General features: G+C 38.9%; 3 protein-coding genes and 1 pseudogene across 4 annotated transcripts; 3 read left to right on the forward strand and 1 right to left on the reverse strand.

Moving 5' to 3' along the window:
* Positions 1–262: 262 nt before the first annotated feature.
* LOC145223640 (uncharacterized) lies at positions 263–4297 on the reverse strand. The gene is made up of 3 exons (XM_080090041.1): positions 3041–4297; positions 2384–2826; positions 263–2294 (listed from the first exon to the last, which is right to left on the reverse strand). The coding sequence occupies exons 1-3, from the start codon at positions 4295–4297 to the stop codon at positions 263–265; spliced, it is 3732 nt and encodes a 1243-aa protein (XP_079946167.1).
* A 3302-nt stretch (positions 4298–7599) lies between these two features.
* Positions 7600–14794, forward strand: LOC145223641 (uncharacterized). The gene is made up of 7 exons (XM_080090042.1): positions 7600–7663; positions 9188–9382; positions 9470–9565; positions 13243–13419; positions 13901–14036; positions 14419–14543; positions 14618–14794. The coding sequence occupies exons 1-7, from the start codon at positions 7600–7602 to the stop codon at positions 14785–14787; spliced, it is 963 nt and encodes a 320-aa protein (XP_079946168.1). The 3' UTR covers positions 14788–14794.
* Positions 14795–14976: 182 nt separating this feature from the next.
* Positions 14977–17582, forward strand: LOC145224921 (uncharacterized). Its single transcript, XM_080091549.1, has 10 exons — positions 14977–15036; positions 15191–15291; positions 15371–15475; positions 15666–15762; positions 15850–15950; positions 16017–16121; positions 16259–16355; positions 16744–16844; positions 16953–17057; positions 17137–17582. Exons 1-10 carry the CDS (start codon positions 14991–14993, stop codon positions 17365–17367), a joined length of 1089 nt encoding a protein of 362 aa, XP_079947675.1. The 5' UTR covers positions 14977–14990; the 3' UTR covers positions 17368–17582.
* Positions 17292–21877, forward strand: LOC145224923 (receptor-type tyrosine-protein phosphatase alpha-like; annotated as a pseudogene). The gene is made up of 15 exons (XR_013859762.1): positions 17292–17351; positions 17590–17702; positions 17891–17987; positions 18922–19124; positions 19207–19349; positions 19653–19787; positions 19850–19985; positions 20169–20269; positions 20428–20516; positions 20576–20644; positions 20736–20858; positions 20924–21040; positions 21129–21274; positions 21464–21599; positions 21659–21877. The product of XR_013859762.1 is annotated as a receptor-type tyrosine-protein phosphatase alpha-like (transcript).
* Positions 21878–27798: the final 5921 nt, after the last annotated feature.

Below are 27798 nucleotides of genomic sequence, written 5' to 3' on the forward strand. Positions count from 1 at the left end.
TACACTTCAAACACATTTACAAACAAACCAAGAAAACATCGAATCATGAAACAACGAAAACACACACGAAAGCTAAACAGTCGTGTCGCGAAACACCGTTGGTGAGCAAAGCTCCAACATGGCGTATTTCAGAGTGCGGCATGTGTAATGCAGCAAACAGCATAGCGTCCATGATATCTCTTCTTCCATCAGCACCAGGATCTTGTGCACCGCAATTCAGGGTCAGTTCGACGACTGCGTGGCCTGAATGCGTCGGATGCACTTATTGGCATTTGGTGCTTGCCTCGCAGAGCAAGCACAATTTTGCAATCGGCCGTCTGTACGTGGAACCAGATTGCGTTTTAACGTTGACTTGGCGGACAACACCGTGGATGTCCGGAAACGCGTGCAGAACGCGTCCAATCTCCCATCGACGTCGAGGCTGAGTCTCATCAACGATCATCACCACATCTCCCGGTTGGAAATTGCGTTGTCGGTCGGGCCACTTTTGGCGTAAGGCAATTGTGGGCAAATATTCCCGAGACCATCTTCTCCAGAAATCATCGGCGAGAAGTTGGATTTGTTTCCATCGTCTTCGGCTATAGCAGTCCTTTGGATTGATAAGTCCCACTGGAACACTGTCAGAAGCACGCCCCAACAACAAATGGTTGGGCGTCAGTGGCTCATCTTCAGTAGACGTGAAGCTGATCGGTGTCAACGGTCTGGAATTTAAAATGCTTTCCACTTCGATCATCAAAGTTTGCAACATGTCCGCACCAAACGTTTGGTTTCTTGTTAGCATCGCATTTAGGATGCGACGAATAGATCTAATCATTCTCACCCACGAGCCTCCCATGTGAGAAGCAGCGGGACAATTGAAATTCCACTTGATTTCCAGTCGTTTAAAGTACGATTCTAGTCGGGACTGCTGGAGACCTTGTAGGGCTTCACGTAATACTCTTTCAGCACCAACAAAGTTCGTGCCGTTATCGCTGTATATCTCCTTTGGTCTGCCTCTTCTTCCTATGAATCGACGCAGGGCATTGATAAATGCATCAGTGGATAAATCAGGTGCCACCTCGATGTGTACAGCTCGCATAGTCAAGCAGGTGAATATGCACCCATAACTTTTCGTTTCACTTCTTCCTCGCTTTACCATGAATGGACCGAAGTAGTCAATGCCAACGTAAGTAAACGGTGGCTCATCAGGCTTCAATCGGGCAAATGGCAGTTCCGCCATTTGCTGTTGTCCTCGTCGTACGGTTCTCTTGCGACACAGCATGCAATTGCTGAGTTCCTTCCTCACAGCGGCGCCTCCCTTAATAATCCAGAAGCGCTGGCGCAGTGACGTCCAGATATGAGCAGTTCCACAATGGCCAAGTTCTTGATGGTGGCTCTGAATAATCATTCTTGTTAGGTGGTGATCATACGGCAGTATAATCGGGTGTTTTGCGTCAAAGGCAATAGGCGCTTTTTCCAATCTCCCCCCAATTCGCAGTAGGCCATTGAAAACCTGGGGGCTAAGTTTCGCCAACGAATTAGCGTGTGGCGATTTCTTCAATTTCCTTTGCAGCTCCCTATCGGATTGTCCGTCGCTGGACAAAGCGTCGATAGCAGGAGCGAAACACTGGCGTTGCACATACTTTATTATCTCTAACTCCGCATCCTTCAGCTCATCCACGCTCAGCTTGCCGGTGGGCACAAAAATCTTTGAGCGCAGGAACGACTTAAAACGCAGCAGCCATGCGACCGTTGTCTTCAGGTTATGAAGAGATGAATATCGATTCAGCAAACGGTCGGTTGACCCTGACTGTGCAGAAACGTTTACAACAATCCTCTTCCGCTCAGCTGGCTGGAACTCTGGAGGAAGCTGAGCCTTCAACTCCGGCGGGGTTGGCCATCGATCTTTAGTTTGCCAAAGAAACTTTGGACCAGTCAGCCATCGAGAGCGGATGAGCTTGTGCACGGACAAACCTCGCGAAGCATCATCGGCGGGGTTTAGCTGGGAATTTACGTGCCTCCATTGATCAGGACTTGTCTGTCGATGAATTTCGGCCAACCTGTTGGCAACAAATGTACCAAAGCGTTTGCTTTGGTTGTAAATACTTTGTCGGACGGCACACGAGTCTGTCCAAAACACGGACTCGCAGTTATCAAATTTTAGTTGGCGTCGAAGCCATTTGTCCGCTTTTACAGCTAAGACAGCAGCAGCAAGTTCAAGCCTCGGAATGCTTTCAGTTTTCGGGGGCGTCACCTTCGATTTGCCAAATAGAAACGAGCAGAGGACTTGTCCATCAGCATCTTCCAGACGAAGCCTTGAGTTGAAGCATTCGAAAAATGGTGCATCTCGCACTTCGCGACTGAGCCGAAGGTAGGAGGCTTAAAGCAGCGGGGAAGCGTCAACTTTTCGAGCTCCGGCAATTGAGAAAGCCAGCGTCGCCATTCGTCAATGTCGTCTTTGGGCAGCTCGTCATCCCACCCCAGCTTCTGTCGGACTATTTCTTGTTGTAACACCTTAGCAATCAAAGTTACAGGTGCAGCAAAACCCAAAGGGTCATAAAGCGTGTTAACAGCACATAAAATATTGCGTCGGGTAAATTTCTTGCCTTGCATCGTGTCAGTTATGCTGAATCCAAATTCATCACTCTGTACCCGCCAGTAAACGCCTAGAACGCGCTCTTTAACGGAAGCGTCCAAGTTTACATCGGTCAGCGATTTTGCTCTCTCTGCCTCTGGGATTTGATCCAAGACACGTTGATTGTTAGATAGCCATTTGGTCAGGCGAAATCCTTCTTTCTTCAGCAAGGCGCGTAGTTGCTTGACCAACTCGGTGGCACGCTGTTTCGGCTGACGTCAAACAATCGTCTACGTAAAAATCATTGCGGACAATGTCCCCAACATCTTTATCAAACATTTTTCCAAACTGCTTCGCGGTTTCACGCAAGCAGAATGTGGCGCAGCTGGGCGATGACGTAGCGCCAAAAATGTGCACGAAGCATACGATGAACGGTGGGCGTTCGGGATAGATCTCCCCCCGGCCACCATGAAAACCTTAAAGCACAATGTCAGACTTGTGAACGCGGACCTGGTGGAACATTGCTTCCACGTCCGCTACCAGAGCAATACTGTTCATGCGAAATCTTTCCAAGACACCGATTAAACTATTAACCAAATCGGGTCCTTGCAGCAAGGCGTCGTTAAGAGACAATCCTCTGTGCTGCGCTGCGCAATCAAAAACGATGCGTACCTTGTCGGGTTTGCGCGGGTGGCAAACTGGATGATGTGGCAAATACCATTGAATACTGCCTGAAGCGTCCTCGGCTTCTTCATTTGTAACTTCTTCTGCGTAGCCCTCATCAATGTAGTCCTGCATCTTTTGGACGTACTTGTCTTTAAGAGAGACATCGCGCGAGAAGCGTTTCTTCAGCGACCAAAGCCGTCGTTCAGCCATGTGACGGCTGTCTTTCGGTAAAGTAACATCACTTCGCCACGGAAGAGGCAAACAAAAATGTCCGTCCGTGTGTTTCACTGAGCTCTTCATCATGCGTATCACCTTCCGGTCTTCAACTGACGTAGGAAAGGGCAAGTCGTTTGGGTCTTGCATAAATTCGTCCACCCAAGAATCACCGCTTAGTTCCTGGGTCTCTTTGCATCTAAAGAAGTTTACCGAAATATTATCAACAGCAGGATAGCAGACGTATGGGCCAACAAGTGACCATCCAAGCGGGGTTCTCGCAGCAAAAGGTTGCTTGCGTTCCCCTGTTCTCATTTCCAGTACTCTATGTGCGTATGGGACGTCAGTGCCGATAAGTAGTAGCACCTCTCCTTCATCCAACTCGGGAAATTCCAAACCCTGTAGGTGTGGAAACCTGTTCACTTCCGACTTTGTTGGTGTCGGATTCGGCTCAACCGGTATGGTGTCGATGGACAGAGCGTTGTCGACACTAATCTCTTCATTTTCATCTAGCGACAAAACGCTAAAACTTGCGCTTATTCCGCTATGGTTCGCCGGTCTTCTTCCGACGCTGGACATCGTAACTTGTTTTGGTCTTCCACTTATTGGAAGCAGATCTGCCAACCTTTTATCATAGAAGCTTGTGTCAGACCCTTGGTCGAGAAACGCGTACGTTCTGATCTGCTGACCGTTCGACCGAATTTTCACTGGAATAACAGAAAAGTACGATGAATGACAATTCTTTATCGCGTTGCACCTGGCTGTAGAACTAGATGCCTGTCCATTAGAAGGTTCGCTGCGCGGAGCTCTGTTGTATCTCTCAGGAGCATGTGCGTAGGTCCTGGAACGCACGGGATTTTGCATATTTTCATGTAGCAACGTGTGCTGTGAAAGGTTGCAACCTCTCACAGTATAACTACACCCTTTCGATAACCAAAACAGTTAAAGCACATAAACTTATCTCTTAGAAACTCTCTTCTTTACACCGTGGACTTTCTGCCGAACACTTCACATCTTTCCAACACGTGATTTCGTTTACAACACGGGCAGCTTATGGGTGACACAGGAGCAGGACTCTGGTTTGTGGTCACAGTCGCACAGGTAACGTTCCTCCCACCGGGTTTTGCGGGGCGCTTCTTTTCTTCAGCCTTTCGGGAAACACACAATTGACCAGGTAAAGTATTTACTACGGCAGACTCTTCTTCGACGAACTCAACGAGATCGGCAAAATCCGCTTCTCTTCCAGTTTTCCTTACAGTCTGCGCGACTCGGCGGCGCCAAAGCCTTTGCGACTCGTACGGGAGCCTATTTGCAAGAGCCACTAAACGGTCAACTGTGTTAAGATCAGCAAAATTCCCTAGCTGGCGAAGTACCAGCAGACATTTCCTCATAGTCTGCGCATAAGTGCGCATACCAGTAGCATCGTCCGGTTTTAAGTTCGGACCCTTAGTTAACTCTTCAACAAATGCTCTAGCCACTATGTAGGGCTTATCGAAGTTCTGATAAAGAATTCTTCTTGCATTGGGATAACCTTCTTCCGTATCTAGAACAGAGCAGTGTTCAATTAAAGACCTCGCTTTTCCCTTGCACTGATTTATAAGCAGTGTCAATCGCATATCATCGCTTCGTGTTTTGCATTCGAGATTAGATTCAAAGTAGCGTACAAACATCCAATAGTCAGTAGGATTGCCCGAGAACGTCATGTGATCGGGCTTCGGCATACGCATGCCCTCTCCAACTGCCTTCACTATACATGGAAGCACAGCTGGGTTTTCTTCGTTCACTTTAACAACTGAATGGGCCTTCGTCACAGGAACACGTACATTAGGACGCAAAGTTTCCTGTGGTTCTACTCTATCTCGAATAGGAAACGTAGAGTTCCTAGAAGCAGAAGATGTTAACGGACCGTCATTGGAGACTGCATCCGAAAAAACCGTCACTACGTCTGGAATCTGGTCATCGTTGGATCTTTTGTCCATTTGTGATAAACGTTCATCATCTTCATTCAGGATTCTAGCTCTGGCGTCGGCAGCCTGAAACTCATATTTTGCCTGTAGTTTTCGCCTTTCCGCTCGTAGGGCAATCTGTTCTAGCTCCGCCTTTCTTTGTTTTTGTTCTTCTTCTAGATCTGCCTTTCTCTGTTTTTCTTCCTTTTCCAGTTCTGCCTTCCTCTGTTTTTCTTCCTTTTCTAGTTCTGCCTTCCTCTGTTTTTCTTCCTTTTCCAGTTCCGCCTTCCTCTGTTTCTCCTTCTTTTCCAGCGCAATTTACCGCTGCTCTTCGATTCCTAGAGCTTCGCGCTTAGCAAGCTCGTTTTCCTCATCAATTTGTTTGAGGCGGATTAACGCAAGCTGCCGCTCTACCTTGGCCTCTCGGCGACTTCTCTCCGTAGCAGATGTGCTCGCGCTAGATGAACGTGAGCGGCCGGATCGTGACGTCCTACTGGAAACAACAGTCGGGGCCCTGAACTGTGGACTTAGCACAAGTTCTGGCAGTGAGTCAGGCGTTTTGGAAGGCGGTAGCTCTGATACTCTATTTTCGAATTCAAGTTTGCTGTGTTCAAGAGATTTTAAATCTTCTTTGGAAGCAGCAAGTTTCTCTGGGTCGTTACATGAATTAATAAATGCATCGTACATACTGTGAAGTATCGTATAGTTTTCGTTTTGTTTTTGAGCCACTCGCAACGTAGAGTGCTCTTTATTTAGAATGCCAGTATCAGCCACAACATACCAGCTATTCAATTTATCTGCACATCGGCGTAGATCGTCGTAGGTTGGGACTGGTTGTGCAGCAAATGGTCTCAAACGTGTAGGCACCGGCGATTCCATCGGAGATGGTGTCTTTTCCAAATCTTCAGCCATCGTGGTGAAATTCGCTTTATAGATAACTCTGGAATCTTTATTTTCAGAAACACTGAAAACTTTATTTTCAGGAAACTCTGAAAACTTTATTTTCAGCCACTCTGAAAACTTTAATGTAACGTCAGGAATTTGCGCGCCTGGTACCGCGCTGGCGTCACACTAGAGAAGTCCAATTTCTGGAAACGCGTGAATTTATTTTACACGTCAACACGGTTCAATACGACACGGTAATCACGTCACGTTCACGGTAGACACGTCACGTTCAAGATAATCACGGTTTTCTGCAAAGAGAACATTCGCTCAAAAATGGGAAACAGGAGTTAATTTTAAGCCTGCAGAAATAAAGCTTACCAGAGTTTTGGACCAGGGTATCAAAGACAAACACAGTTTGATGTCGTCAGAAAGCGTTCTACACAGATGAAAAACGATAATTCAAATGTACGGCCAATCGGGGAACTGAAATACAAATCAAGCTTACCTTGCAAAGGCAACATTATTCCTTTTCGTCAGAGTTTTTAAGTTTATAAAGCATTACCGTCTATTAATGACAAACAAATTATAATTAGTCACTTTCATTACTTTATCTAACGTTTGCAAATTAAAGTCAGCAACTAATGAACTACACGTGGTCCAAACTAAACTCAATACTAAATGGCCAAAGGCACAGCATAGAGAAATAAACTACAATGATATTGTTACGTCATAGGGGATTCTGGCATTGTGGTGCAATCACACCATATAAGATGTGACGTAGGTTACGGTTGAGTGATTTACGATGTTACAATGAAAAATTGTTTTATATATCGTTTTACCGTTTTGCAGAAACAAAAACGGACATGGCGGTGAAGTGTAATTATCTAGTCAAATTATTATTTTTTACTTTAATTCCGTCTTCTACAGGACAGACCAACGGTAAGTAGCAATAATGTATAGCAATATACATACAGACGCGTATTATTTCGTTATCATATTATTAGACACTAGAACAAAAATTCTAATTCCTTAAAATTCGTTCATTGAAATTTTTTCTGTTCATGTGTAATTTTCAGGTTGTAACACACGAAACAAAGGCATTAAATGATGAGTGGAATTTCGTGTTTGTTTTGTTAAACTAAAACGCAAGTGATTTGACCAACCTCTGCGGAGACAATTGCACCAACAATTACATACGTAAACAGTATTAAACATATTTCACTTAGCAGAAAAACTATGAGAGCAGTGAAGGACAGTGTGTTGATTTTATCTGACGATCTTATGGATGCAAACACTGCACTGGAGAAATGTTCTTTGCTGGGTGGAAATCTTGCAATGACTGATGACCCACAGATCAACACAACTCTCACTCAACTCATGACAGACAAATACACAACAGGTTTGGGTTGTTGATGGAACAAAACTTTAACTTCAAACCGATTAAAAGTTTAATTTTTGTTTCATTTTTATGGCCACATTTTTTTATGGGTCACGTTGTCATTTAAGTATTTTTAGTTTCACCCAATTTTGGCAACAAAAACAAAACATTTTACGTACTATCTTTCCTTGTGTATTTGCTAAAAGGAATGGAATGGCATTACAGTATTCTTTTTTTCTACACTGACATTAGAAAACACCCAAAAAATATTCAGTCATGGAAGCATAGGCAGCATGCGTTCAAGCAAGTTGCGAAGTGTTAAAGAATCTTTTGAGAGCTTTACCACATATAAAGGATCGTTTCTGGCACCAAGTAAGAGTTTGGTTTCAAAGAACAAAATATCCTACTTCATTTCAAAAATAAATGTAATAGGAAGCAAATGCCAAATTGTAAATCAGTTCGAGACATATACTTTGCGTATACAGACATCTCCAGTCTTTAAAAAGCTTCAAACAATAAAAGTTAAATAGAAGAATCAGTTTCAAAAACATGGAAACCACCATCATGTCGAACCCGCAAACCGAGAATAGTTCGGAGTACGGCTTTTCGATGGGTCCTGGAATTATTAACTGCAAAAAAAAACGGGATTAGCAACTTTTAGCCACTCTTGTTTACAAACGGGCAAGCACCCTGTGGAACCTGCTTACCAATTACTGGAGGTTGGCCCACGCGCAGGAACAACACAATCCAGTCTTGCCTTTGCAGAAAAAGTGCATTATGCGGCAATCATGGCGGTCATAGAAACATGGTTTACAAACAGTGCGGTTTCAGAACACATGGACAAGTTTTAAAATTAAAAAATTCAATAGACCTTGATTGCAAGTGCTGAGGTGTATATGCGGCAACTTACATCATATGCAATGGACAATACGCAGGACAGACAAAAACCGTTTCGGCACCGGTTGGACACACCACAGGTCCAATATGGAAGGAACATACAGTAAAGGATGAAAATGACAATGCAGCATTACTGCATCACTACGTCACAGTACATCCAACAGATTTTGCCACATACCCCGTCATAGCGCAATGTTGCGGACGTTCGGCACCCAAAGACCTGGATGCGTGTGAAGCCAAGTTGATAAAAATTACACAGGCCGGCCACCATTAATATTTAAACAAATGGTTTTACCTACATTGCGCTGATTTGTAGTTTTAATGCGTATCTGTTTACGTTGTTATCTTATTTACGTTTATCGCATGTCCTCGTAGGTTTGATGCAGTTGTTCTGTTGTGGGCTATTAGAACCAAGATGAAAAAAAAATGTCATTTAGTTTTCCTATTTTATTTTGTATGCATTTGCATCTGTTCCCCTGTATTTAACCTTCGTTGTTTGCAGTTTTTAGAGACTCACGATGCCTGTACAGTAAAATATATATCTCGACTTTAACAACTTCATGTCTACTGATTTCGAGTTAAAAGCATTTCCTTCTTTATTATCACTTACTGAAACAGTTGATAAAAAATGCGTTTTACATTTTGTAGACGTCAAAGTCTTCATTGGAGCTCGTTACAACAAGTCATTGAATGGTTGGTATTGGAGCGAAGGATCTTCGGCAAACTTTTCCGTTTCCAACGTTACAACTTGCCAGCAGGGAACGTTGCATTATGGGATCGGATGGGAGCAGTCAAGCATGAACTGCAGTGGAGAACCGACTTACTACGCTTGTCAAGTGAAATGTGAGTTGTTTCAAAACAACAGATTTTTTCCAAATTAAAAAGTAGACTTAACACCATTTTTTGCAAGATCTCTTAAATTAATTTCAGTTAAAGTATTTGTGGAAAAATTTAAATGCAATGCATCAACTGTGGTGGTCAGTTGGTGTGGACTTGATCGATTCATCAAGAATAACAATCTCGAAGGTATTGTTTCGTCACATTAAGCTTTTTTTAACATGTGGATATACTGTGTCTTTTTACAAATGGTGTATTTAGGTTGAAATTTGTGTTGTGGAAATAGACAAGAGGATCTTAGCACCGTATGCAGATCAAAACACATCCATTTGAAACCTATGAGAATATAACTTCAGTGTAAGTTAGACAAGTTTGAAATATTTTAAGTCAGCTTACCCATGCTTCAGAAAATTAAGTACAAGCTGCTTAATGTTGAAATTGAATTCGTTACACAACCTAAGTAAAATAAGTGTTTCATTTGACAAAGAATGTAAATGATATAACACTAGTTTGGCCTCCAAACTTGTAATGGTCCACTTATAACTGTCGGGTCTATGGAAATTCAGATCCGTTTTGTATTCTTTTATTCTTCACCACACATTATATCGAACATGAATCCAAATTCAAGTCCAAAGATGCAATTACGTAACGGGTCAGATTTCCTTAAAAATGCGACCGTTGGTGCTCAATCCTATATTTAAATAGATTCAATAAAAAGTAACACGTTAATGATATGACAGATTCCGCACAACTGCACAATTCTCATCACACAACTTAACACATCAAGTGAGGCGCACGCAGTGTGAAGCGCAACAGAACTGCCACTTACGTTAGATTCCAAACACTCGTTTTTCCCACAGATCATCATAATAAGTAAACATTGGTTCCACAGAACATCTGGAAAACAAGCGACCCCGCCACAGTTTCCACATCAGAGAAAAGAAGGTAAGGAAACATTTTACACCAGAAAAGCAAGTTTTTCTCAAAAAAAATTAAAATTAACTCTATGACATAATTGCCTCTTAACTATGAGATTTACAATCTGTTTTGCAGCAAACTCTACCACCAAATAACGGATGAACATGAATACGAAAACTACAAACCAACAAATGAAAACCCTAGATACGAAACAATAACATAACATTTTTTTTACTTTGTTATCAGTTGTATCCACTTAATTTTCTTCTGTTTAATTGTCAGTTCGGTTTCCTAAAGTGGTAAATGTTTTGTAAAATTATAATGTTCAACTATAATGCTTTGCTTTCACTTTGTTTGTACATAGTGCACATTTCCTAATAAAATCACAGACAAACAAATAAGAGAAAAGCATGTTGTGTTTTTGTTGTTGTTTTAGTAATTGCAGATTTTTGTAACTATTTGCATGGCTTTAACCAAAAGCTGCATGAAAAAGTTTACTTAGTGACTATAATCTCATAAAAGTTTAAAAATAAAGTATGATTAATTTGGAAAACAAGTGCTGTCTACGTAGAATTTCATGAGTGTAAGAACCCCGAAAACACAGTAATCGGACATTTGAAACAGGCGAAGAACCGAAACCTAAAATTTCCCCATTAAAACACTACTTTGACGCTCAAATTATAAAATGTCACGGGTAAAAGAAACTGGAATATAACCTAATCGATTTCAGGAAAGAATTTAAGGTAAGCAAACTCCACAAATGCAACCCAAAAAAAAGTCGCAAAGTTACAAGAAAAGTGAAGCGGAATGAGATTGACCTTAAAGTTGAGGTTTTGTTTCCTTTGCTGGATACCGGAGGTAACATTTACACATTTGTAAAAATAAAAGTTGATACATACAACGCTCCACAGCACAGTGTTGGACCTTTGCTTGAAATTACACAAATACTGATCGTTGTTTGTATGTGTGTAAAACCTTGTTCAAAAACTAATTACAACTGTTTCAAAAGACGCGACTCACTCAAAGTTACGATAAAAAACATAAAAAAGATGAAATCATACTGATGTTTTCTTCTGTGTTTCATCCCATATGTCATCGTTACAAATGGTCATCGGTTTTATATGATGAGCGCCCGACCCCTAAAACCACTTTGACTTTCAATTTTTTGTTACGTACCATTAGATTGTTAGTTTACGCAAGACAAAGCAGATGGTAAGATTTGTTTAAAATCACTTTCATTTTGTGAGCAAACAAACGGCTTTGTTCAATCGATGTTGTTCTAAATAGATTCCTCTGTATACGAACAGGCTGCAGAACTGGACAACGACAACAACAGACGTATCAATAGCAGATATAGTGTTTTGGAAAAAGATAGACTAAAAGTAATTGTTAAAAGTTCACTTCCTAAGGGCTGTACATTGCAATTACACAAAAACTATTACTTAGGCCTTAGGTGAAAATGCTCACGTTTAAACACAAGACCAAAAGAAAGTGATTAAAAGCATGGCGGCTTAATCGTCATCATAAAGCATTATGTGACGAAACCTCACATTGGAGAGGATCATCCAACCTAGGGAAACAAGTAGGATCAGCAAATTGAGTAGAGTTAGGATTATTTGGTTTGGTGAAAGAACATGGAAGAAAAATTTTATTGAAAAAACCTCAAGTCGGAAAAAGCTTCGCAACCTACAGCCTAAAAGTTGTAGGTCCCAATTATTGAAAGCGTCAAGTCAGATCGATCATACAGTTGCATATACAGCACAATATGCGTTTTTGCTCCACGGACATACGTAAAAGTTTCACCTGCTTTGTTGTGATGCTTCTCCATTTTTGCTTCAAACGTGCAAGTGCAAAAAGCTTTAGGGTCAGTTCAAGTGACAAATTGATTTAAAAGTCAATGATGGATAAATGTTTAGATATACAGGCAGCATTATGTAATATTTCTCACGCGCCGCTTTCGCAATGCTAGTGGATGATTTCAACTAGGCACAAGAAATTGTTATGTAGACGGTGACTCAGAGGCAAATCAACAAGGCATTGTAATCAGGAGTGGCAAACAAGCAGATGCGCAGTGTATAGGGTCAGTTAAGTTAAACTGTTGTAAAGTGTGACAGATTACGGACCATAGTTTACCAGAAGTCATAAAACAAACACTATTTGAAAAATTTCTGTTTTCACAGAAAATATAAACGACAAATAGCTGCAGAAACTGTTGGTTTATTTTCAGATATTCCTCTCAGAAATGAAGTGTGTTGACCCCCATCAATTTTTGGTCTTCATTTTTATTCACTCTTCAACGGGACAGAACAGCAGTAAGCACACTACCAGTGTTTTATCAAAGCACAAAATGTCTTTGTGTCTGATTAATCATTAAGTAATAGAATATTTGCAAAATGATTTCAACGGACTGGCACTCGCATCTCCAACGTCATTATCGCTTTATTTTCTTTAATTGAACAAAAGAAATTGGGGAACGTGATTAGAAGTTGTGGAAAGTTAAGTGACGAGATCCAAATAATAATCTTCAGTGACGAACCACTCATTAACTTATGTCGAAATTTTAGTATTTCTTACAACTACAATCAAGTTAGTGTTGGTATTGCTGGTTGCTGTTGTTGATTAAATGAGATAAAACCAAATATTAACCCAAATAACATTTTCTAGAAATAAGCTATTGCTGCCAGGCATAATGTATGACCAAGTATTGCTCATCCAGCAGTTTTATTGTAAACAATCGACGTTTCGACGTCTTATACAAGACGCCTTCATCAGGATAATGACATAACCTGCAGGAAAACTTCCTTTTTAAAGCGACAAAATGCAAAACACACACATGTAAAACAGCGATAACAAGATCGCGCGGCTGCAACTCGCACCACCGTAGCGATAAAACAAGCTCAGTGGTGTAAAAGCGACCGATAATTTATCGGCATTAGAACATTTTCTAGGTTGCAACAACACTTTGCAAGCAGTGAAGGACAGTGTCTTGATATTATCTGACGATCTTGTGGATGCAAACACTGCACAGGAGAAATGTTCTTTGCTGGGTGGAAATCTTGCAATGACTGATGACCCACAGATCAACACAACTCTCACTCAACTCATGACAGACAAATACACGACAGGTAACGTTTGTGAAAAAAGCAGTCATGTTTTATAAATGCGCTCCAAACCATGCTAAATCACAGTACGCCAGGCCCATTGAAGGCGCCTTACCGAATCAGCCGGTCACCAAGCATTCTCCACCATATGGCAAGGCGTAGGCTAGAAAAATCTAGGGGCCTGTGTAGCTCAGGAGCCTGTGTAGCTCAGTTGGTAGAGCGCGAGTCCCGAAAAGACTCCTGTCGTGGGTTCGAATCCCACCGCAGGATAGATTTTTCTAGCCTACGCCTTGCCATATGGTGGAGAATGCTTGGTGACCGGCTGATTCGGTATAGCGCCTTCAATAGGCCTGTCGTACTGTGATTTATATATGAGTGTGCCGTGATCGCTGGTCTGCATAGACCATAGACGCTTCAAGGCTGATCCCAGTTATGAATTTATGTTCATCTTAACCAAACCATGCTAGTGATAAATTTGAAATCTTGTAAGCAAACTTTGTTTCAGATTTGCAGCGGGTTTATATTTTTTATGACCCCGTCACATACGAACGATATAAATACTCAAACAATTCGGTTGAAGAGGATTTCTGGAAAAGTACAAAATCTATCGGACATCTCTGGTATTTCGACTTGCACAAAAGGTATAAACCTAATAATCGCAAACTTGTCATTATCAAATGGATCAGCGGTTCTCCAACCTTTCAGTTATATTTTCATAGCGACCCGTTCCATCATCTCGAGGATACGCGGTCTATAAAGCAGAATGTTTACTTTAGAAAACAAAAATCTGAATTAAAATCAATACATAATATTCAATACATAATAATATACAAAAATGAAACTAGTTTTACCAAATTACGCTTAACAATCACCCAAAGGTAGTTTTTTACCGACAAGAATAAAAACATCAAGATTTTTCGCGAAAAATAGCCTTTTTGATAATTTGTGATAGAATAAAGGGCATTGGTCTGTTTCTGGGAAGTACACGCAAAATTGCTTTACTGAATGAATTTTGTCGAACAGGAATACTGAAAACGCGATGGAATCAATTTACATTTGCGAGGCTTGGAAAGACAGAAATAAGGAGAAGTGGAATGTGACCATTGAGAGAAATTGTGAAGGCAAAGACCACAATGGCAATTGGAACGGTTGGTGTTCTACTTACCTCAGTAACGTTTATTCGCAAAAATATTATGTTATATTATTATTTGATCTGAAACAGGATGGACATTGCGATATCCCTTGTTTTCCGACACTAACATTACGAAACACCCAACAAAGATATTTAGTTATGGAAGCACAGGCAGCATGCGTTCAAGCAAGTTGCGAAGTGTTAACGAATCGTTTGAAAGCTTTACTACATATGATGGATCGTTTCTGACACCAAGTTAGCGTTTGATCTTGAAAAGTGGAGCTCACACCCTTAAAACTTTTATTATATTTGAGATATCAACGTCTTCATTGGAGCTCGTTACAACAAGTCGTTGCATGGTTGGTATTGGAGCGACGGATCTCCGGCAAACTTTCCCGTTTTCAACGTTACAACTTGCCAGCAGATAGCGTTGCATTATGGGATCGGATGGGAGCAGTCAAGCATGAAGTGCAGTGGAGAACCGGCTTACTACGCTTGTCAAGTAAAATGTAAGTAATTTCAAAACAGCGCATTGTTTTCTTCTTTTTTTTAAAAGATTTGTTTATTGTATTTCTAACGGCCTCTTTATGTTCAGGTATATTTTGACGCGGCAAAATTTTTTAAACTTTTACTTCTTAAAATAATTGTTCTTTTACGGTTTAGTAAACGTAACTATGGAGAAATTCAAATGCAACGCTTCCGCTATTAACATCAGTTGGACTAGACTCGATCAAATCATCAAAAAAAATTTGCTCACTGCTGAGGTACAGTTCCATTTACTTCCGACATCTTGTAACTTTCGTAACCAGTGATTATGTAGTTTGTAACAAATATGGTATTTAGGTTGAGGTTAAAGTTTTGGAACTCAACAGAAGAATCACAGCACCTTATACAGATCTATCGACAACCATTGGGAACCTAAGTTTTGCAACTAATTATAACATTATGGTAAGTAATGTAAATTATGTTTTAAACAACTGGCATGTTATCTATGTAACATCTTGTCTGAAAATCACATTGTCCCAAAAGAGTAAAAACATAACAAAGCTTTTTTTCATAACTATTTAAACCAAGCAATGGTAAAGTAATAAAATAAAATATACCAACACACGGTTGACATTCCGTTGGATATTTACAGGTCACTACATTGCTTACCGGATGCCTAAACGCTAACGTCTCAACATCCATATCAGTGACAACTTATGGAAATCCCCCATCGAGTTGCTATCCTCCAGGTAAGCAAACGTGTTGTGTGGTATTTTAAATTCCAAGAATTAAGCAGGAAATATTTACCATACCCAAGCCTTAACAACGATTTTTAGTAAACACCACTGCAAAGACATTCCCATGCAACGCTTCAACTGTGCTTGTCAGTTGGACTGGACTTGATCAATTCATTATCAACAACGGCTTAACAGCACAGGTACTATCAAATAATTTTGTGTTTTGTTTCCTATCAAATGAAAAATAAATCACAAACCTCATGCAGGTTAAGATTCGTGCCAGGTATTTTAATCAGACAATATCTGTTCCATATTCAGACAATTCCACATATATAGAAGATCTTACTTACTTCACTTTCTATGAATTCCAGGTCAGCTCTTTTTCTTTTACAAATAGTTAACCCGAAAAATAAGAACTTATTGTGTATTGACAAAACATTGAAATAAATACAACAATAAGCACAAGATTGAAGACAATAAATTTGTTGTTGCACTGTTTGTATTCCAGGTCACAGTGATTGTCACTGGTTCAATCAACACAAACATCACATCCAATCTGACAGTAACAACTCCGGGTAATCCCCCTCAAAGCTGCTATCCTAAAGGTGAATTGCAATGGATTTTTTTCTTTGCGGAAATAAAACCGGTTGAATAGGTTGGTAATAATGTTTTCTGAGAAGCGAGTAAAGTGTTTACTTGATAGCTCATTGGTTAGTGCTCACAAGGTTGCCGCTTCTAATCTTGTCCAGAGCATTTTTGTATTTTTGAGCAAGAAGTTTGGGCGGCATGGCTTTAATACATTGGAATCTAAAGGATTAAAATATATCAGAAACTTAGAAAAACAGACGACCTTTGTGAATATGACTCATTTAGCCTGAAACGAGGATGAAACCGAAAAAAATATAACAAACGTAAATGATGTAGAGCAAAACATTAATCGTCCCTGTAGCTTTCCAAATATTCTAAACATTTGCAATGCAACGACTTTTGTAGTAAACGCGACTGCACAGACATTCCCATGCAACACTTCAACTGTGCTTGTCAGTTGGACTGGACTTGATCAATTCATCAACAACAACGATCTAACAGCACAGGTGCAAAAACGTTTGTTTTGTTATTTAATTCTTGTGCATTTGAATATTAAACAAGGTTTTGTTCATAATATGTCATAAGTTGACTTGAACTTCTGAAACTACACACAGGTTGATATTTATGTCGATGGACTGAATCAAACAACCTCTGTTCCGTATTTTAATAAATCTACAGAAATAGGAAATCTCATTTACTCTACTTCGCATGAATTTCAAGTAAGCCTCGTTTTCTTTTAGTATTAAGCCAAAAAAAAGAAAATTATAAATAATAAACCAATTATATCGGATGCTCCAGGTCACAGTGATTGTCACTGGTTCAATCAACACAAACATCACATCCAATCTGACAGTAGCAACTCTGGGCAATCCCCCTCCAAGTTGTTTTCCTGGAGATAACGCGGCCAATCCTGCCATGAGTACTGAAACGATTGCTGGTTTGGTGATCGGGATGTTGTTTCTGCTACTTGTCATCGTTGGGCTGGTGGTTATGTTCATACGTCGAAGACAAAGGTTTGTCAATAATTGATTTGGCTCACTGCGTATTTGGGTGATTTGGCTCACTGCGTATTTAGCTTCAGTCGATGCTTTGACATAGTCTACTGCTAACCACATAAAAAACATTTACCAAACACTTTCTCGCATAAAACTGTGCAGATACTGAGTATTCATTCTTTACAATCATGCAAATCTTAACATCATAAGGATAGAGTTATTTACTTTACGAATATTAAACAAAACTTGTTTTAAGTTGAAAACGGTGTCTACCAAAACGTAGCATTTGATGCCGGGTCGAATTCCAACTTGTTCGAGTTGTTCAAGAAAAATGCTGAGTCAGGATTTCTTTTTGCCAACGAATTTGAGGTTTGTTTTGATGCAAATCAATGCCAACATGTTAAGTAGTGTGTATATAACATGTCATAGTTTCGTTTTCGTATGTTAGTGTGATTTAAGTTCGTTCTTGTTTACGAAAAATCCAAGGTAAGACATCTGCCATCAAATCAGACAACAGTTTTTCTTCTATTGTTTGTGATTTATCCATTTTCATTTAGAAAATCCAAAACAAAAGCAGAACTAACCAGAAAACAAGGGACGTGTCACAGTTGCCGCAAAATGCTGTGAGAAACCGATACAAGAATATTTTTCCGTGTAAGTATTAAAACAAAAAATTTCCAAGTGGTAATTGTTTTGCTTTTTTTAGTGTTGGCAATATGGTGAAGTCAATTGAAAATAATCAGTAAATTAGTTTAACAGCAACTTGTTCAAATTTACAGTTATTTATGAGCACACGTACCGATCATTACATTCCTGTCACAAGTTGTTTTGTCACACAAAGGCAATATTAAACCTTTGCGGATCATGTCTTGTACATTATTCAAGTACATAAATTCTAAAGGTGGCTGTTTCATTTTCGCCCAGTTAATAAATGGCTGAAGGCTGGATTTCACACATTGTGTAAATATAATAAAGGTGTATGTTGTCAGCTAAATAGACACTGGATTTTCAAACAAACAGGACATACATTAAATCGATGTTGTTTGCATTGCAATTGCGCTCAAACAGACCCGTGTTAAATAAAGATTTTTATTGGAATGAACAGATGTATTGATAGTGTTTCATTCTGATTCTACTTCTTCAACAACACACATTTTTAATAGGCTGTTTTTCTTTTGTGGTCATTTTTAATTTAATAGACTGTTTTTCTTTTCTGGTATAATTCATGACATATATAAACAGCAAACTACTTTTTTTATTCTTGTAGTTTGCTTGCTCAAACAGTAATGAATAGCCAACCTAATGTTGTTTATATAAGACTTTTGTTTTTATGCCGCACTTGTGCTGGAGATAAATCAATTGACTACTTGATTGAAAATCGGCGATTAACTTACCATATGTTTCCAGGAGTATCCTTATATTGATCAAAATTAAGAGCCTAAACGACAAATCAATACAGAGTTTTTTTGAAAACGCGTGCAAGGTAAAATTACGAGGGCTTGCATTGCTTTCCTCCCTTTGCCGTTCATTGCAATGTGACTGATACGTGTGTAATTGGCTTCCAGTATAACTTGTGTTTGTTCAATAGATGATCATGCTCGAGTGATTTTGCAAGGAAGCGGTGGAAACGATTACATCAACGCCGCTTATATACCGGGTTACGATAACGAGAGGAAGTTCATCGCCACTCAGGGTCCGAAGAAGGAGACAATCAACGATTTCTGGTTGATGGTTTGGCAGGAAAACTCCAACATCATCATAATGCTTACCGGCTTGAGGGAAAACGGAAAGGTTGGTTTTAAACCATGTTTCGGTAAACATAATCGTCTGTTGGTTTACTATGTTGGTGTTGCAAAAACGCGTTTTTCTGCAGTCAAAGTGTGAACAATACTGGTCCGACCTTAAATCTGAAAGGAAATTGTCGCCAGACCTTACAGTTCAAACACAACTTGAAACAACCATTGGTGGAATCGTTCAACGACAGTTCGTCATATCCACGACAACAGTAAATAAAATGTTTGTAACAAACAGTTTGTAGTTGCTTGGGGAGATTACGTTTGATGATTGTGTTTCCTTAAGCATTCGAAATAATTCTTAGCGTAATGTGGCTTGAAGGTATTCATGTTCAAATGCACACTATGTTTAGCTGGTTACCATTATGCAAACGCATGAGGCTGCTAATTGGAAATGCACAAATCGACACAAAAATATAGACTTAGATTTTGCCTTGGATTAAACCGATTATCCCACTTACAACATTACAAACATGAAAAGAAAGAAGTCTAACTTTGCCCATTAAACAATTGTTTCGTTTCCCAGGAACAACAAAACACAGCTGCAGTTTACATCTTGGCCCGATCATGGGATTCCAGTAACTACATCCAACATGATCCACCTACGAAACATGGTCGATGATTTGCAAAACACAAATGCACCAATCATTGTACACTGCAGGTAAAGATTTGACAAATCCTATTTTGATTTGATCATTCAAATCAAGCATATGTTTTATGTAGTGCTGGAGTGGGACGCACAGGTACTTACATAGCAATGGACACTTTGTTTCATGAACTTGACGACAAAGGAAGAGTTGATGTTCCACGAACCGTGATGAGAATGAGAGAAAATCGAATAGACATGATACAAAATGCGGTGAGGTTTGAAAATTAGACTTTGTTATGTCAGGTTTTGTGAATTATTTTTCGTTACAAAATTATTTAAATGTAAGTTGCTTGGTAAGTTAAGCAAAATGGGTTTTGACAATGCCTTTCAAATATTTAAGAATTCTACATGGATGTATTTTTGCAGCAATAGTTTTAATTATTATTGTTACAGAAACAATACATGTATGTCTACAAACTGCTTATGGAGCGTGAGAGTTTAATGGAAACAGATAAATATGTTACGAAACTGCAATCAATGACTTCGAATGAAATGTGAGCAACCCTATGACATTCCTAGCCTATGTGCATTGACTCGATTGTAAAACTAGCTAATAAGAAGTCAAATAAATAGTGATGGTTGCGAATAATACACAACTGATAGTTGTTTATGTTGTAATGTACAACAAGCATCTTGTATTGATTTTTTAAACTTTTAAAATGCTGGAGCAAGAATTCAAAACATTGTCATCGTGGAGATTTGGTGAGAAATGGCAGGAAAATCACCCACAGTTGAGAACATGTAAATAAATGTCTTGCAATGTTAGACATCTATAATCACCCTGTTAAAAATGAATTTAGATAAGAACACTTCGATCAAACTTTGGGACAACAAATAACATTCATGAGTTGGATGCTTCATACATTCAGGTGAAATTACTAACATTTGCTTATAATGATCAATGTGGAAAACCGTTTTCGACATTTCCATAAAACACTATGTATTTCTTTTAATATACAGAACCATGGCTCTTCAGGCTTCATCGCGGCAAGAAATCCTGCAGCTGGAGAACATGAAAACTTCTGGAAGATGATTGTGGAGAAGAAATCTTTGGTTGTTGTTGATTTGGAGAGCAGCATTGATGTAAGTTTGTCAAAAATTTTGCCGAAAATTGTTTTATGCTTTCAAAAACATGTTACCATTTTTAGATTCCACTCAATGCAGCTTTACAATATGAAGACATTTCGGTATCAGTTCGTGATGTGAATGAAAGCAACGTTTACAATATAATAACTCTCGACGTCTGGTCTGCAACCAACGCCTTTGTGAGTTTAGTTTACTTATAATAAAAACAAAGCAGTTGCGATACTTGTTGTTCTCACATGTTGAATACAACCTTTATTTTCTTGTCAGGCTGCCCAACAATTGATGCTTCTGCAAGTCAAGGGATGGAGTGACGTGAAACGACCTCCGAAAGTAATGGATTTCATCAAAATTATTGAAGAAATGCAACGGCAAAAGTCTAAACAGAATTGCAAGTGTGTGTTGGTAGGATGCAGGTGAAAAACAATTTATTATATTAAGTTCAAAATCAACCGACCTTCACTAAATGTCTTAAATTAATAAAACGCTTCACACAATGTCATTTTTACTATTGTAGCTCTACATTGAAAACTACATTAATCAAATTCATTCGAGTTTTATTCACTTAAATTAAACTTACTAAATTCTTTCGTGTAATGCCGCAGTAACGGATCAACCAGAACTGGGACCTTCATCGCTCTGGTGAACATTCTTGAACGTTTGAAGGCACAAAAGCGGGTGGATGTATTCCGAACTGTGAAAGACCTGAGAGATATGAGACCGAATATGGTCGACAACAAGGTAATTCAAGTAAGGTTTGTGTTTACAGATATCCTCTTTTAATAATGATGTTGTTACAGGAACTCTACAAGTTCTGCTACTCGGTCGTCATGCAATATCTTTCTGATTTCGACACTTATTCAAACTATAAATAAACTTGAAGTTAACTATACTAGTAATATTTTACGAGCGATTACATATATGTAACGATTTTAGAGTTTTTATTCAACAAAATGAGTAAAGTGAGTCATGAGTTGAAAAGTTTTTTCGTGAAACAAACTATTTGTGTCGGCCTCTTTAGCATGTTTACGTTTGTGTGTATCGAACTGTCGTTGTCGCATAAAAAGTGCGTTTTCGTTGTTAGTCAATCTTTTAACATTGAACTGCTGTTGGCAATGTCTTGTCTGTTTCATTGTATTAAGGTAGAACGGAAAACTTTCTGTTATCCGACTTGTTATCGGGACTATGTAAACTACACTACTGCTCAATTACTCGTTTCAAGATTTTGAAATGCTTTTGTCTGAAAGCAATATACCTAAAAAGTTTAGTAGCTGATTTGTTGTGAGCATGTGTGGAGCCACAACATAGGTGAACACATCGAACGAGTGTTCTACAGTCAAATATTTGCGAATTAAAGCATTCTACCACTCCGTATTTTTAGGATGCAAGGACAGTACGTAGTGTAAGAGGGTTATTTGTGACCGGTTGCGTTGACTGCAAATACTTGATATCAGTCTTTCCAAAAAAATCCCACTCACATAGCTGCTTTCCAACTGATTTAGACGGCTTTTTCTTGTTGGGATTATAAGGTTGAAGTCTAATTCACGTGTCGTAATTTTCCTGTTCGAATTTGTAAGTTTCGGCGTCAATCGAGCTTAAATTTTAACAAATTAATGATCAGGCTGTGCTTCGAGCTGGTAGTTTCGGGTTCGGTCCCAAACTTCGTACTTTTCCATTATGACTTTGTCATCAAGTACCGCATGTATTGTGTCACCCGGAACGATCTTCAAATCCTACGTTTACCACTAGGAAGTGACAAAGAGACTGGCTGAAGAATTTAAACCAGGGGTTCCCAAACTTTTTTGGTCTGTGGCCCAAATGTCTATTTAACAGCGATTCGTGGCTCACCGCGTGCTGCAAATTTGGGGACAAAATAAAAAATAACTCAAAAACAGGCGAAATGGTTTCTAGCATATTATTTTAATGAGATACATGCTCCTGAAATTTGGCTACAAGATACGGAATTCTTTGCAAAAATTACGTTTTCAAAACAAAGCGCATAATATCTACAGTATAACAAAACAGTAGAATCTGTTCAAATGGCTCTGTGGCCCATTGAAAATGTCTTGGTGGACTAGTACTTGGCCATGGCCCACAGTTTAGGAACCACTGCTTTAAACGCATCTTACATGTTATCGGATTTTATCCAAAGCAAATAGACGCTGAGACGGACGTTTTGAGGCATAATAAACCGAAGCCAAATCATTTAAATTTCTAGATATATTCCTTCACACAACACATTGTCTGGTAAACATTCATCAAATCATATCTAGACTGTTGCAAACAAGCAGAATGGAGTTACAAAGCTAAAGCATAAAAAAGGCCCAGTTTGCTTTTAAAATAACTCTCAGAAAAAAGCAGTACCACGAGGCAGACAACTCAGAGATTTCAATTGTTTGCAGTTGAAAGCTGCAGGGAGATAAGGTCGCAATAACGCAGCTGGTGACCATTTTATAGCCAGATTTCGGCAAACTAGTCTGTCAGGAGAAACAGGCTGAACATCTCACTGCATAACTGTTCAATGTTTTTGTTACAAAGGTGCTTTTTGAAACAAAGTGCATCCTTTAGCAAATGGTAACAACAAGCAGAAGCAAAATGATTTTTTGAATGCAACGAAACAACAACTTTATACTCTAATGACTTCAAAAAGACTCATTGAAAAAATTAAAGCTCAAGTTTCGCTTACCGTTAGAAAAATCACGTGTGACCTTCACAAGACACCAATGTCAACCGGATCGAAACTGACACGTTTAAAACTCGCATTTCAAGATACAGCAACACTAAGGGCACCATAGAGTGTGTGTGACGCAATAAGGATTTAACTTCAACACTTCAGTGACAATTCATTGCATTGCGCATAAACTTAAAAGCTTGGAAGACACAAGTCCACAAACCGCATGTGCGTTTTTTCGGTGCTATGCCGTTGATTCAGCTTTCTTAAGTTGTATAAAAACCGGAACGGTGAATTTAGAGTAAGATAAGTTTACTGCGTGGCGTGTTAATCTCACTAGTATTGAATATTTTCTGTTGCAGGTACCACACTTAACAAACCAGACATCTTACATCATTAAGCGGTAATTAAACGACAAAGGTTACGTTTTGTATATTTCCATGCAAAAGGAATTCCGTAAGGTATGGTAAGTAAGTCGCTACTGATTGGTAATATTCGAATTACAGAGGCTACTGCAAAGTTTTCTAGTCTAGGTCATGTTACAACAAACCTAATGATTCAGTTTGAACATTGTGCAATAGTGCGTACTGTGATGTATGCATGAGGAAATATGACGCTTACTCAATCGTTGCTCTGTAGAACTACTCCAGAGCTAATCCTCGTAACGAGTTCAAATTACAGTCAGTGGTATCTTGATGCGGTCGATGCAGTGAATCATTTCTATTATGTACAAGAAACTGAATTAAAGATAATTAGTCAGAGGTAAAGCAACAAGTCTTCGTTAGTCACAAATGCAGAGCAGGCAATCGTAATGGCTGTTTCGTGAGTCTGTTGTAAAGTTAGGCCAGGATGTATAGAGAGTCGTGTCCGTAATATGATTGAGTTTATCAAAACGCATAATTAAAATGAAACGGCTTATGTAAACCTCGTTTGTGTACTGTGTTTCGTAGATACAGAAACAGACACAGCAATGAAGGGAAATTATCTGAGCTATATTTTGGTTTTGGTTTTGATTCAGTATTCGACGGGACAAGGTAATAGTAAGTAGGTCCAACAACAACGTGCAACAATGTACGTACAATTGGTAAAACAAAAGGCGATGGAGCAAAATTACTGATCGATTATTGAAAAGTGTTGCTCTTGTGCATGTTGCAAATTTTGCTCAGGTTTTGTGTAATTAAATTAAATGCTAAAGATGTGACATTTAAAGCTAAGGTATGGAACAAACGATTACTTCCGAAAAATAAAGGTGCAAGTGATTTGAATTGAACACTATTGAATTGAACACTATTGAACATATTTCAGGCTACAACAAAATCAAGAAAGAAAAACAAAGACAAACACAACCATCTCTAGATAACCCATACGCTTGTACTTTCAGGTTGTACCACAACGATGCAAGCAGTGAAGGACAGTTTGTTGATATTATCTGACGATCTTGCGGATGCAAACACTGCACAGGAGAAATGTTCTTTGCTGGGTGGAAATCTTGCACTGACTGATGACCCACAGATCAACACAACTCTCACTCAACTCATGACAGACAAATACACAACAGGTTTCATGAATGCAAAATAATGATATTGTAGATATGGTATATAGTCCAACACACATACTGTGTTCTGTAGCAACCAATTGATAAAAATTAGTTCTACAAACTATTGTCCAACAGCAATCCTGGAATTCATAGCCAAGAAATTTACTTCTGCTATTATGAAATCAGCGCTGACTCGGAGAGGTGGAATGTGACCATTGGAAGGAACTGTGGGGTCCAAGGTAGGCGTTTCTCTCAGCTTAGTAATTGCTAACGTTCCGAAACAAAATAAGGGCACTAAAATTTTACACAAAAATGCCAAAATTTTATAAAAACTGTTCATATTGATGCCCAAATTTACAAAAAAAAACATTACGCAAGGAAACAAACACACTACGGTCTGAAAAGTCTCCAACAACAACCAATCCAAAAGTATTCAATAACGGAAAAATGCTGTTTAGACTGTTTTATTTCAACCGTGTAGTTTTCCTAGAATAATACTATTGTGTTACTATCTTGCTATTTATCCCGTTTTAACCAATACGTTCTTACCTTCATCTTCATTATTGTAGTCACACATAAACCTTTTTACATAAGGTTGACCTGCAACCAAATCTGCACTGTTTTCAGGATGGCAATCCCGGTATTCCTTATTCTCCGAAATTAACACCCTGGGGCGCCAAAAAGAAATATTTACCTATGCAAGATATACACAGCCAATTTCAAGCAAGTTACGAAGTGTCAATGAGACGTATAAAACTTTTACAAAATATGAAGGATCTTTTCTGGCACGAAGTAAGTGTTTGGTTTGAAAAAATACAAAGACAAAGGGTTTCGACCTTGTAATTTATATTTTTGAATAACATTCGCAAATTTTGTCTAGACATTAAAATTCTGATTGGATCTCGTTATAACACGTCCTTAAATGGTTGGTATTGGAGCGACGGATCTCCGGCAAACTTTCCTGTTCCCAACGTTACAACTTGCCAGCAGGGAGCGTTGCATTATGGGATCGGATGGGAGCAGTCAAGTATGAAATGCAGTGGGGAGCCGGCTTACTACGCTTGCCAATCTAAAAGTAAGCAATTATAAAACAAAATTATTTAGACCAGGTAAACGATAGATAAAAATTCATAAATATTTGTTTAAATTTTTGATTCGTTTTTGTACTTAACTATATCCAAAAAATATAATTGTGTGCAAATTACAGATTAGGTCCTAATTTTTTTTTGCAATTTGATGATTTGTGTTTCAATGATACAGTGCATGACTTTGTCGTGACGTTTCTTGCAAAATATTACAACGTTTAGTGATTCATCTGCAGTCACTTCCATTTAAACTTTTGACCCACTTTTAGTCAAAGCTCTTGTGGAGAAATCCAAATGCAACGCATCAACTGTGTTTGTCAGTTGGACTGGAATTAACCCATTCATCACGAATAACAATCTCGAAGCAAAGGTATTGTTATAAAGTTTGTTTGACATGTGGGTGTTACGTCTTTTCACAAATGCTGTATTCAGGTTGAAATTTATGTTGTGGGAATAAACAAGAGGACTGTAACACCGTATGCAGATCAAAACGCAATTATTGAAAACCTAAGTTTTGAAACAGAATATAAGATCACTGTAAGTAGTGCTTAAAGCGTCAAGTTTGGACCGATCACAAATAAAATACTACGGCTTACCAAAACTCTTATTAAGTTGCATTAAAGCTTTGTTGGATTATATTGGCCTCCAAATGATTGTCTCATTTTCAACATGTGACTAAACTAATGATATGCTTATAGCATCACTATAAGTAGTGCAAAAATAATCACTGAATGCAATAACAATTTGCTTTATCAGAACTTAACTGTTTGTACTGGAAGCCCTGACAAATAAAAAATTCAAACAAATTTAAAATTCACAGATCACTGCAATGCTTATGGGATGCATAAACGCCAACGTCTCGACATCCAAACTAGTAACAACTTTTGGAAATCCCCCATCGAGTTGCTATCCTCCAGGTAAGCGATCGTGTTTATAATTTTGATAATCTTGATGTTTTATAACTTATCTATGACTATTTTTAGTAAACACCACTGCAGAGACATTTCCATGCAACGCTTCAACTGTGCTTGTCAGTTGGACTGGACTTGATCAGTTCATCATCAACAACAATCTTATTGCACTGGTTTAAAACAAAGTTTGTGTTTTGTTGAATTGTTTTTGAATCCCAAACACATGCAGGTTGTGGTTCAAGTCCATGGTTCACACCAAACAATCTCTGTTCCGTATTCTGACAAAGCGACAATAGAAGATCTCATTCACTCTACTTTGTATGAAATTCAGGTAATAAACTTCTTTTTTCATAGCAATACATCAAAACAACCAGGACACAAAACATATTTTTTGATACATCGCAGATCACAGTGATTGTCACCGGTTCAATCAACACAAACATCACATCCAATCTGACAGTAACAACTCCGGGTAATCCTCCTCAAAGCTGTTACCCTAAAGGTAAAATTAAACGTTATGTGGCTCAATCTTGCACTTTAAGTTGTGTAAAAATAAACCTAATGTTTATCACTTTATAGTGAATATAGTTTCCAAGAAACGAGTAAAATTTTTGACAACCCGCCCATATTGTAAACCACAAACAGTAGAGTTTTCTTACTTACATTGCAGTAAACATGACTGCTGAGACATTTCCATGCAACGCTTCAACTGTGCTTATCAGTTGGACTGGACTTG

The sequence above is a fragment of the Phallusia mammillata genome, chromosome 4 (genome assembly GCF_965637545.1).
Source record: "Phallusia mammillata chromosome 4, kaPhaMamm4.hap1.1, whole genome shotgun sequence".
Classification (NCBI taxonomy): Eukaryota; Metazoa; Chordata; class Ascidiacea; order Phlebobranchia; family Ascidiidae; genus Phallusia; species Phallusia mammillata.